This window comes from Salvelinus alpinus, chromosome 12 (assembly GCF_045679555.1).
Source record: "Salvelinus alpinus chromosome 12, SLU_Salpinus.1, whole genome shotgun sequence".
NCBI classification, from domain to species: domain Eukaryota; kingdom Metazoa; phylum Chordata; class Actinopteri; order Salmoniformes; family Salmonidae; genus Salvelinus; species Salvelinus alpinus.
In genome coordinates, this window is record NC_092097.1 from 16,501,637 (window position 1) to 16,514,313 (window position 12,677).

At 40.5% G+C, this 12,677-nt stretch overlaps 1 protein-coding gene across 3 annotated transcripts; it reads left to right on the top strand.

The window, feature by feature from the left end:
* The first annotated feature begins 1,174 nt into the window (after nt 1-1,174).
* Nucleotides 1,175-11,497, top strand: LOC139535614 (lipid transferase CIDEC-like). 3 transcript variants are annotated; one of them, XM_071335201.1, is made up of 7 exons: nt 1,175-1,389; nt 1,601-1,683; nt 4,786-4,863; nt 5,065-5,215; nt 6,284-6,433; nt 7,309-7,496; nt 10,746-11,497. In XM_071335201.1, the coding sequence occupies exons 1-7, from the start codon at nt 1,342-1,344 to the stop codon at nt 10,945-10,947; spliced, it is 900 nt and encodes a 299-aa protein (XP_071191302.1). In that variant the 5' UTR covers nt 1,175-1,341; the 3' UTR covers nt 10,948-11,497. The 3 variants fall into 3 exon arrangements, with proteins under 3 accessions (XP_071191302.1, XP_071191303.1, XP_071191305.1); XM_071335202.1 differs by lacking the exons at nt 1,175-1,389; nt 1,601-1,683 and adding an exon at nt 4,149-4,282; XM_071335204.1 differs by lacking the exons at nt 1,175-1,389; nt 1,601-1,683 and adding an exon at nt 4,164-4,277 and having other exon boundaries at nt 4,784-4,863.
* Nucleotides 11,498-12,677: the final 1,180 nt, after the last annotated feature.

Below are 12,677 nucleotides of genomic sequence, written 5' to 3' on the forward strand. Positions count from 1 at the left end.
TTGTTGCTCTGTAATACTACTAGCCAACTAGCAATTTTTATGAAGATGGGTTTAGCTAGCCCAGATAGGTTCCCAATCTCCCAGCCTCATAACTAGGTATCAAGAAGCCATTTCAAGTCATCAATTAAGTTGGACGAGCTAGCTTGTCTAACAATCTTAGCTGGCATGCCTGCTGGCAAGGTTGGTAGACTTGAGAAAAGCAAGCAATTTCTAAATGTAGACCTACATAATAAAACTCATGTTCCTTTCAACCTTTTACCCAGAATTTAGCAGAGATGGAAAGAAACATTTAGTTTCTTAAAAAGCTCAAGAGATATGCAGAAAAATATACAGATTTTTAAAATATATTTAAGCATAATGATTATGGCTCTAAATTGCCAGACAAAAAGTTGTTTCAGGAGTTTGAAAAATGCTAAAATTGTCCAATTTATGGATGGGAGCCTAGCCCCAACTCAGGACCATTCCCCAGCCATCCTCACATACTTTGTGCCCCCTCTGATTTTTGGGGTGCATTACACCCCTGGGTACATGTCATTAATTTATAAATCCCCAAATAGATGTAGCAACTGCTGATTGCTTCTTTAAGCAGCAATTCTGACAGTTATTTTTTTTTTTTACATCGGACACCATTACTGAACTCAGATACATCAGCAAATGATTACAAAGAAACATTAGCTAACATTATCACGGAGCTAATGTATAGACTACAAAATGTCTGAGATTATGGTGTGCAATTACAACAATGATGTTCATCAAAGCATATGTTTATGAAGGAAATATAGCATATGCCTTAATTGTTCAATAAAGGTCTGCTATATACACATATACACATACATACACTACCATAGGCTATACAGAAGTAGCGTATAGTATAATGTTTTCTTTCAATATACGCTGTTCATTATGAGCAGCATTTTATCATCGATTAAAAAGCACAATCTGTATGATACCTAATTTACATACATTTTTGAAGAATAAAATAAATGCCTATAATGAGACAACTGTCCTAGCCCAAATGTAGGCTATCACTCCCCTTTTGGTTTCTGTTGTCATGTGTAGTGTCTACTACACTACCAACATTGACAAAACAAGTTAAGAGCTATTTTTAGAAATAGAAACGGATATTTGAAAAGAAAATACAGATGAGTCACTGAACCCCGGGGCCTAATTTTTGGTCACTTTCCTGCGTAACCGAGACCGTAGTTGACAACTTATTGTAGCCCATTGTTTACTACCCCGAAGCGGTCTGAGGTGCATCAGAGCGGTTACAACCGTAGTGAACGTACTTGAGATTGAATACCTTTCTGATACTGTCGACGGCCTCGGGAATCATTAGACGATATGCCCGTTCAGTGCTTCGACCGAGAGCAGCCTCACGGGTGTTGGAAGGTAATTTGACATTTGTCCACAGTGTGTCGTAATTCACACAAAGTTGGACGAAGTAATTAATAAACCATGCATTAAAATACCAGAATCATTTTCACGGATACTCCCTCTGGTCCTGTGAAACTTATTAAGAACACATTTAATGTATTTCAGTGTTTATAGCCTATGTTCAGCACAGTAGCACTAATTTAGTTTTATCATGTGATTAAAACAGGTGCTGCCAATAAATGGCCAGGTGGATGACACTCTGCAGACAGCCGTAAGGAGATGCTTTTTGACTCAAAGAAATACCAAAAAGTAAGTTTGTGATTTACATCTGCCCCTGACATTCAAATAATTAATTGAAGACTTCTCAATAGTAGGCCTAATGTAGCAGGGACTTGGTGTGTACTGGTAGAATAGAATGGACATGGTCCTGAGTTTGACATTGTATATCATGAAGTGTGTGTTATTGTGCAGATTAAATCTGCACACAACCATAATGCACATTGCACACATTCTAATGTACAGTAGCCTAGGTTGTTGAGCTTTGACGATTCCTGACCTAGATGTACTCTTAAGGAGCCCAAGGTTACCATTACTCCTTAAGGTCCAAGAACCTTATGTTCTTTTCAGAGGTAGACTGGCTCTAGCAGCCAAGTACTCTATCTAAACGTGAATCGAATCTCTATGGTTCTAGAAACATAAAGCCCGTTACTTTCACATCACATCAAAATAATTTCACAAATGCAGAATACACACTTACTGTATGTACACTGTTTTAACCGGCTTCTTCACAGTTGCAGCTGACAGTATTTTTCAGTAATAACACATTTCTGGCGACCTTCTTCCGTTACACACAGGTGTTCAGAGCATGCTTGATAGCTAATTAGCAGAGTTGGTACCTCTGCACTGTGACATGTGGCCGTGTGGGAACACTAACCCTATAAAGGTGTATAATTGAACGTTTTATTTTTTGGAAATAATTTCTTGCTGATATGAAAGACGAGGTCCTTATGCTTCCAAAACTGTACCGCAAGCGATGTGTGTTAATGTTCAGACCGAGCGTTGGAGCTCTTAACAAAACTCCCTCGTACAGAAGATGCCTTCGTCCAATGACACTTGGGTGTAACGTAATGGAACTGAGAGTCATGATCAAGGGCTAGTCCTGGCACTGACCTATTTTGACCCAGTGCAAGAAGGCTGAGGTGGTAAGTGGTAACTTGGTACTGTGAGGTTGTGACCCGAGTTACCCTAGCTGTATAACTGAGTCAGGGTTTATAGTGAAGATGATCCTGCCACTGTGTTTAATAATGTGCCTCTGGCTTGTGTAATGTGGTGTGTGTTGTAACAGCACATCAGCATAAACAGCAGGACATTGTCATCTCAATGAACTTAAGCATTTTATCACACTCTCCTGCACTCCTCTCTGTCCCTAATCCATTTACATACTTTTATTATTTGGCTGAGCATACATAGCCAGGTGTATGTGTGTTTTTTCGATTTGAGATGCAGTTGAATTGTGTTTTCATTTCAGTGTGTATGTTTGTTCTAAATGTTCTTGTGGTCGAGTGTGCTTGTGAATGCTCTGTATTGTTGTGGGGAATTTCTGTGTGTAAAAGCTAGAGGGTCACAGACAGTGTGTGAAATAACTGGCAAGAGAGAGCAAATTGTGAAAGAGTCCAGTAATTTCTCACCAAACTAAAGGACTGCAGGAGGTCTTGACACTGTGTTCTGTAAAATGTATCTTCAGTTCCTCAACACGTGAAAGCCAAGGCGGTCCCTCCATCCCCAGTGACCCTGAGGTTTCATTGGACCACACCAGACATGAGGTCAAAGGACAAGTGTGTACATCAGTGGCTGCCCCAAAAACGCCACTGCTAGTGTGCGCTGCTCTTCTCGTTTGGAGATGACCCATTTTTAGCTCAGATCTGATCAGACTCAATAATGAGGAAGATGATCTGTGATTGAATTGATGGTTTTGTTTTCTCACACCTCAGTTTGAGTCAGATGAATCCTGTCTACATACTTTGCGTCTTTTTGATTTACCACAGTTGAATTACAACCCATAGAGTCTACACAATACCATCTAGAGCTAAATCTGACCTGGGTTTTGCAATGTGGGTGGTGTGATGAAGTTGAAAGTGCAGGGCACTCCCTATGATGTATAATGTGTCATTGTGTTCTGTCAGATAGCGTCATTCTAAGGTGACAAGGCTGTTGCCAGGAGTCTGTGCATGTGGCCATCTGACGCGAGACCAATGAGTGACGTGTGTGTGATACATTGGTCAGATAACAACAGCAAGGTTGTGGGCCTACTGATGGACTCATCAGTTGGCCCACTACTATTGGCATCTATTGATTTACAGCACTGGGATTTGTCATGTTTCTATTTTTTAGAAACTTTATAGCGTGACTATAGTGTTACCCTATACCACAGCTTCACTTACTCACTGTGTGTCTTAGACTGTGGTAATCAAGTTTGATCAGACAAAATGCTTTGGGGCTATATCAGAGGACAGACTCACACTGTGTCGATTTAAGAAGTGGCCTCTGCCTCTTTTTACCGGCAAGGCCAGCTATATCTGCCCTGTGTTTAAGTGCATGGAAATTCACTCATTCACGTCAAAGTTTCAAACATAAAGTAGAAAGACCGAATAGAGAATAGGAGTGACACACATCAGATTGCAGGGTATTACAGTACAGGGGCAAGGGGCGGGATAGTGGGAGGGTGTAGAGAGTTGCTCAATATAAATTACTGCATACAGTCGACAGATTAGAACAAAGGTGAAAGAACAAGTGATGCAAGAGAGAGAGGGAGTAAAAAAGAGACGACAGGGAGAAATCAAGGATCCATCGATTTAGTGATTTAGAAATTGGACCTTTTTCACAGAGACGGGAGAGCAAGCCAAAGAAGGTAACCCAAACTCAATACAGACCAAAGATTTAGTGGCACAACTGTCCGCTCTGTTTTCTGTCACATTTTCAGGAATTAATGTTTCAAGATTTCATTAGCAAAAAGTTTTTTAATTTTGTAGAATTATTTTACACTATTTTTATAAAACCGTTTTCGTTCAGGACAGATGGGTAATAGTCACGAAACCATTACAGTATAATGAAGTGCTAGCTGTGGTAAATTACCTTTATGGTAGCTGACATCTCGCGTATCTGTTGTAGCCTACACATGTTGTGTCTGTTAGCGAACTGTCAAGGGTTGCCTTTTCTCTCCAGCAATATTACTGTTTGGAGCTGTAGTCATGGCTTGCTTGTGTGTTCATGTCGGTCATGTTTCTATCATACGAAATACTTTTTGGTAAAAATATTTCCACCAGTACCGTGTTCAGTCAGTGTGGTGATAGCCTCACCTGCTGGTGATACGTTGTAACTGCAGCAATAAAGACTACATTGGTGAATCCTCAGGCGCTGTTTGCCGATGATCCAAAGGATGGATTATGCCATGAAGTCCCTCAGTCTCCTGTCCCCTGCCTCACTCTCCAAGTAAGAGCCTGATGCCGCAGCACTAAGGGGATATGCCCTATTGGCAGCACTACTATTGGTCATCATAAGACTGTGTTCAGTAATGTTTAATGTTTGTTTGTTTGTTTTTTTACATCGTAGGACATACGTCATAGAGTCAAAGTTAGCATCGTTTTCCAATAGATTTGACATAATTTGACTATGTGTATGTATCTTCACCAGGTGTGTGACAGCCAGTGTATCAGCCAGTGCCTCCATGACCCAGCAGCTCCTTGTCGGGACTCCTCGACCTAAGCCCTTCCGGGTCACCAGTGCTGATCGCAGCGTTAAGAAGGGAATCATGGCTGATGGGCTACGAGACCTAGTCAACAAAGTGAGGAGAATGGTGGAGGAAGAGGGAGGGATGAAGAGGGTGCTTGAGGGAGGAGTACAAGTTTATTTCTATTTTTATATATAACGTTTTTTTTTTTTTCACCTTTATTTAACCAGGTAGGCCAGTTGAGAACAAGTTCTCATTTACAACTGCGACCTGGCCAAGATAAAGCAAAGCAGTGCGACAAAAACAATAGAGTTACACATGGGATAAACAAATGTACAGTCAATAACACAATAGAAAAATCTGTATACAGTGTGTGCAAATGAAGTAAGGAGGTAAGGCATTAAATAGGCCAATAGTGGGGAAGTAATTACTATTTAGCAATTTACACTGGAGTGATATATGTGCAGATGAGGATGTGCAATAGAAATACTGGAGTGCAAAAGTGCAGAGAAACAAAAACAAATATGGGGATGAGGTAGGTAGATGATTGGATGAAATATTTACAGATGCAGCGATCTGTAAGCTGCTCTAACAGCTGATGCTTAAAGTTAGTGAGGGAGATATAAGTCTCTAACTTCAGTGAGTTTGAATGAGAGAAGAGTAGTGTATGAGTGAGGGAGAAGAGAGAGTCTGGTTACATACTCTTTACTCATTTATGGCATCATAAATTCAATCCAGTGAACAATGTGACTCAGATGGATAAAGGAATGAAAGGATGGGTGAGTCAGAGGCTTTCAAAGGGAAGCAGAAAGAACTAACGGTTTTCCTTAAATGCTTGCATGCTGGAGTATGTGCTCTCATGCACATACTGACAATTGTCTCTGTTGTTCTGGTTCTCCAACTGTGACACTACTGCTGTCTTACGCATGTCTTTGAAAAGTTTAACTTAACCCGGACATAATGATAATACATGATATTGAGACTTTTCAGGAACTTATCTACTCTGCAGAGATATGCAATCTTTTTTTAACACTCGCCATTTGTATTATTCACTGAGAAATCTATGACACGCAAGGGAATGGAGTGGCTAAGTAACTACTTCTGAGAGGGGGAATGATTCTGTAGTCCCTACTTACTGGACTCTATATCTCTTCCAGGCTAATGGGTAGTTTGTTCCCTCAGGCCATGGACTCTCTGCACGTGTCCTGCGTCAGTGCCCTGGTGCTGGATGAAGACGGGACGGGGGTAGATACAGAGGAGTTCTTCCTGACCCTGCAAGACAACGCTGTGCTCATGGTCCTGGAGAAGGGGCAGAAGTGGACACTTCCACAGGTTGGTAGGGTGACATATGCATGACCTTCTTACCACAGAGTCCACTGGGTGGCGCCATTACACAGGGTCACTCTGGTAGAATGGTGAACAGGCTTCACTTCTGTGTATTATCATCATCAGTGCCAACGTGTTCTCAGATGAAGATGCAGTTGTATAGCCTGCCTTTTTAGATAAGATGGGACGAACAAGAAAATCTACTCCCATATTGTATATGAATGACCTGAACTTTTGGGATTGAATATAGAGTAAGCATATTCAATAAATGATTCCATTCAGATAAATGCAAAAGCATTCTTATTCTGGGCGAAGAGTTGAGTGAAACCATCTCTGACATATATGGCAAATCATAACCCCCTCATTTAGTTACCTCACACTTTTGGCCACAATTAAAGCACCATTTGAGTCAGAGTTGAGGAGTGTTTGTTTGTCCAAAGCAGGTCATTTCCATATTCATTAAATTATATTCTGCCACCTGAATGGCATCACCCTGTGTGTTTACTTGGCTCCTGTCATGCTGAGCGTGTCTCATTAACATAATACAATTTCCTCTCCTGTTGTCCTTCCACTGTTCAGAATGAATTAATCTGTATTCCAATGCTTGTTACCTTCCTTTGCAGATGACTGGCGCTCTTGGATGGAGGGGAGGAAGGGGAGTGTGTAGGGGGGGGCTAGCTAGTATTGCGTTCATCCATCTTAGTTTGACAGACACTAAGTGTCAGAGGTTATATATGCAGTTTTCCTTCACACTCAATTTGAGTTTCCCATAAATAAGCTGTAGGAGACTAGACTTAATTTGTGTTAACTGGGGAAAATTGATTTGCTCTTGTTTCTCCTCTCTCATATCCCTCCCTCTCTCTCCACCTTTCGGCTCCCAGAACACTCATCCCCGAATGCAAAATGAGCTCAAACACCAGCGCAGGAAAGATGTGGCTCGAATAACCTTTGACCTATACAAGAACAACCCTCAGGATTTCATTGGCTGTCTGAATGTGAAGGCCACGCTGTATGGCACCTACTCTGTGTCCTACGATGTGCGCTGCTACGCTGCCAAGAAGATGCTGAAGTGAGTAATCGCTCTCCGTGTGTTGATGTGGGTACTTAAAGATGAGTTTGTAAGATTTAGGAGAAGGTTGAGTTGATACAGTGCCTTCAGAAAGTATTCACACTCCTTGACCTTTACTACATTTTGTTGGATTTAATTGTCATTTTTTTGTCAACTATCGACAAAAAATACTCTTATTTCAAAGTAGAAGAAAAATTCTTACATTTTACATTTTGTTGATGGAAAATAAAAAAACTAATATAGCTTGATTAGATAAGTATTCAACCCTCTAAGTCAATGACAGGGGGCTGCTGAGGAGAGAACAGCTCATAATAATGGCTGGAACAGAGAAAATGGAATGGCATCAAACACATGGTTTCCATGTGTTTGATGTATTTGATACCATTCCACTGATTCCGCTCCAGTCATTGCCACGAGCCCGTGGTAAGGTGCCACCAACCACGAGCCAAATTAAGGTGCCACCAACCTTCTGTGGAGTCAATGCATGTTAGTACCACCTTAGGCAGCGAATACAGCTGTGAGTCTTTTTGGGTAAGTCTCTAAGAGCTTTGCACACCTGGATTATACAAAATTTGACCATTATTCGTTAAAAAATTCTTCAATCTCTGTCCTGTTGGTTGTTGACCATTGCTAGACAGCCATTTTCAAGTCTTGCCATAGATTTTCAATGCCCGATCTGTTGGAAAGCAGACTGTTTTGCTCTAGGATTTTGCCTGTGCTTAACTTTATTAAGTTTATTTTTATCTTAAAAGACTCCCTCGTCCTTCCCGATGATAAGGATACCCATAACATGATGCAGCCACCACCATGTTTGAAAATATGAAGAGTGATACTCAGTGATTTGTTGTATTGGATTTGCCCCAAACATAACGCTTTGTATTCAGGACAAAAAGTTTAGTTCTTTGCCATATTTTTTGCAGTTTTACTTTAGTGCCTTATTGGATGCATGTTTTGGAATATTTGTATTCTGTACAGGCTTCCTTCTATACAGGTTTCCTTCTTAGTATTGTAGAGTAACTACATCTTCAGTTTTCTCCTGTCACAGCTATTAAACTCTAACTGTTTTAAAATCACCATTGGGCTCATGGTGAAATCCCTGAGTGCTTTCCTTCCTCTCTGGCAACTGAGTTAGAAAGGACACCTGTATATTTGTAGTGACTGGGTGTATTGATACACATCCAAAGTGTAATTAATAACTTCACCATTCTCAAAGGGATATTCAGTCCTTTTATATATATTTTTTTACCCATCTTCCAATATTTGCCCTTTGCAAACAATTGGAAAACATCCCTGGTCTTTGTGGTTGAATCTGTTCTAGAAATTCCCTGTTTGACTGAGGGACCTTACAGATAATTGTATGTGTTGGATACAGAGATGGGGTAGTCATCCAAAAATCATGTTGAACACTATTATTGCCCACAGTGAGTCCATCCAACTTAAGTGACTTGTTAAGCATGGTTTTACTCCTGAATTTATTTAGGCTTCCCATAACAAATGGGTTGAATACTTATTGACTCAAGACGTTCTAGCTTTACATTTTTTTATTAATTTGTAAACATTTCTTTAAAAAAACAATTCCACTTTGACATTATGGGATGTTGTGTGTAGATCAGTGACACAAAATCTAAATTTAATCTATCTTAAATTTAGGCTGTAACACAACAAAATGTGGAAAAAGTTGAGGGGTGTGAATACTTTCTGAAGGCACTGTATGTTCAGATACATTTAGGAAGGTTATGTCATACGTGCTGAGAGCTGCTGATTTTCGGCTTTAGCTGAGCGGTTGTGACAACTAGGATTAAATTGTGCAGAATCAACAAATAACAGGTTTCTAGATTTCATTTTCTGCTCATATTTTTCTCTTTTGAAAAGTCACTGGAGAGAATGAAACTTGTATCTCAACTAGGAGAGAGAGATTAGGGAGATGCAGGTCCCAGCCCTGCACTGTCAGCGTTTCCCTATCTTCCTGACTATATGTTCATATTATATCTGTCGGATCACTATCTACAGTACAGGTATCTGTCTGACATAGGGTTGCAAAGGTGCCGGGAATTGTCCAATGTTACCGGAATCTTCTGTAATTTTGGTGATTAACAGATCATCATCTTTGGTAATATGTATTTGAAAAATGTATTCATATACCGTACCAGTCTAAATTTCGGATACACCTACTCAATCCTTTTCTACATTGTAGAATAATAGTGAAAACATCAAAATAATGAATGAAAAAAAAGAACTGCATTGACTGACTTTCATGTCTTAAAATAATGATGGACTGTAAATTCTCTTTGGTTATTTGAGCTGTTATTGCCATAATATGGACTTGGTCTTTTACCAAATAGGGCTATCTTCCGTATACTACCCCTATCTTGTCACAATACAACTGCTTGGCTCAAACGCATTAAGAAGGAAAGAAATTCCACAAATTAACTTTTTAACAAGGCAGGGCTGTTAATTGAAATGCATTCCAGGTGACTACCTCATGAAGGTGGTTGAGAGAATGTCAAGAGTGTGCAAAGCTGTCATTAAGGCAAAGGGTGGCTACTTTGAAAAATATATTTTGATTTCTGTAACACTTTTGGTTACTACATGATTTCATAGTTTTGATGTCTTCACTATTATTCTACAATGTAGAAAATAAAAAAAAATAAAGAAACCTACTAATTCAAGGGTTTATGTCAACTTTTGACTGGTACTGTATATTTTTGTGTATCTGTGTTCATATTGTCGATTAGTTTTTCTAGTGGATAGACAATATGGTTCTAGAGAAAATAACAATGGCATTATTTTCAATTAACTCTGCAACTCTTCCAACTATTGGCTTCTTTCACAACTGCCAGCAGTTTGGCACCAAAACATTTACAAGAAATACATATTGACATTGTAAAATGAATCTATATATATATTTCATGCTGAAACCCTAATTTTATTTAACCTTTATTTAACTAGGCAAGTCAGTTTAAACACCAATGCTATTCACTATTTTGATGGTTTAGATTTATGATAATGTTTTACAGGCCATTTTATTTTTAAATAATCTTATTTTATATATTTTACATGTGATAAGGCCACACCGAGGGCCGGAGATAATTACAGATACCTGTAATAATCTGAAGTACTCAAAAAGGCAACTAAATGGCTTCTGATAAAATTCCTCCTCTGGTAGTTTACTGGTGAACTCCAAAAGTTTCCAGTAAGATAACCTCCCTTTTCAACTCTCGTCTGACACATTTTTCCCTGTTCTTGTAGGGAGGCTCTGAGATGGACCCTGTTCTCCATGCAGGCCACAGGCCACGTCCTCCTGGGCTCCTCCTGCTACATCGAGCAGCTCCTGGATGAGGATGACCGGGCAGACCTGAGCCTGCCACCACTGCCACAGGATGGAAAGATCAAACAACTACAGAGCATCCTGATGGGCAAGACGGCTGTGATGGGCAAAACTGTTGTGTGATCTATCCCAATACTATGAACATGCATCCTTCCCTTCTCCCTTCCTTGAAGTAATCACCCATCTAAATCGATTTTACAGGTGAAAGGGAATGCTACACTACATAGCTTGCACCTGTCCAGTCATGGCTGATAAGTAATCACTTCATGGAAAGGAAGAATGGATTGTCAGGATATTTAAACAGGGCTCTACTCAGAGAGACACTCTAAAAGAGCCTGTTTGCTAAAAGTAATGGGTACTGGCAAACTGCAGGACCAACACCATGGCACAGTGCTGCATCACTCTGATGTCATGGTTACAGTGGCAGGTATACACCTTTTGGTTAGGTCACTCCTCTCGGTTGACTTTTGGGACAGGAAATGCTGTGTTGTCCTACATTTTGGCTATGATCACTTGCACTTTGTTACATTTGTCTGTCTATATGGCTTGCAACACTCCACAAGCGAATGCACTTTTCTATTGCAGTGACTGCTGCTGGTCTGTATCTTCAACTGATAGAAGGCACTTGGCTTTTTTCATATTAATAAGCATGAATAAATCACAAGAATATTAACCTTTGAGAGATTTTATTTCCCCTCAACATAAACATGCACGCATGCACACGCACAAGCAAACACACACATACTTGAAGTCACACCTGAAAGCAGAGACCTGTGTAACTTTGTTGTCCAACCATTGTCACATGGCAGGGCTGTGCTCCACAGTGTTGGATGTTATTATGGGTGACGTCTGTCTGGCTCATGGGCACAGTAATTGGCAGCAGGTCTGGTTGTCTCTCCCACACTCCTCTAATTGCCCCCTGTCCTGTGCTGCCAGCTGGAGCCCAGCTTCCCTTGGCCTGCCAGGGGGTGGGAGAAAGCCAGGGCCAGGGAATGGCACACAGCTGCAGGGGCTGAAGTGGAGGGCCAAGGAAATGAGCCATTACACAGACAGACCAGAGAGAGGATGACGCTTTTGGCAACAGCATCAACAATCAATCTACTCTCCCTCTCATCTCAAGTTAAATGGCGTCCGGATTTTTTTGTAATTTACTCAACAAATGTTGGGATGTTCCAGCTGTCCTGAGTACAATATTGAAGAGCGGTCAATAAGGGAAAGGGTATACAGACATGCCTGGTGCTCAAAATTGATGACGTATTTCATGCAGCGAGAGTTGAATGGGGATGAATGGATTTGGTTCAGTTCGTTCAGTCAGTCTTCCTCAGCCCTCACCAACTAGCTACAATAGTTTATGCTTGTGGTTAGAAACTTCAGTGAGAATTTGAAACTTGTCTGCCGAAATTGGGAATAGGGAGTGTTCAGAATCATTCAGTTTTTACCGGATTTTCAAAAGCAATTGTGATTTAGCTGTAACCCTGGCCTGATGCTACACTGTCTAGCTACTTCCCTCTAAGTTACTGCAGGAGAGCAGTGCAAGGCTGTTTGTTTGCGTTGATCTGTGGTGTGAGAGAGGGTTGCAGTAAACAATATGTAGAGCGCCTCTCCCCCTCACTCCATCCAGCTGGCATGCCTTAATGTGATTTGGTTAATGGAAACATTTGAGTGTGTTGAATATAAACCATGCAATAATGTGGACCTGTGTATGGTTTCTGTAGGCCTATTTATCAGCTCATATGCAGAACATTTAAAGTGAGTGGGTTGTTGGATAGCTATTTCAAGCAGGTTGACCTGATGCCCTTACATAGCTGTGTAGTGTAAGCATTTCACTGTAAGGTCTACCTACACCTGTTGTG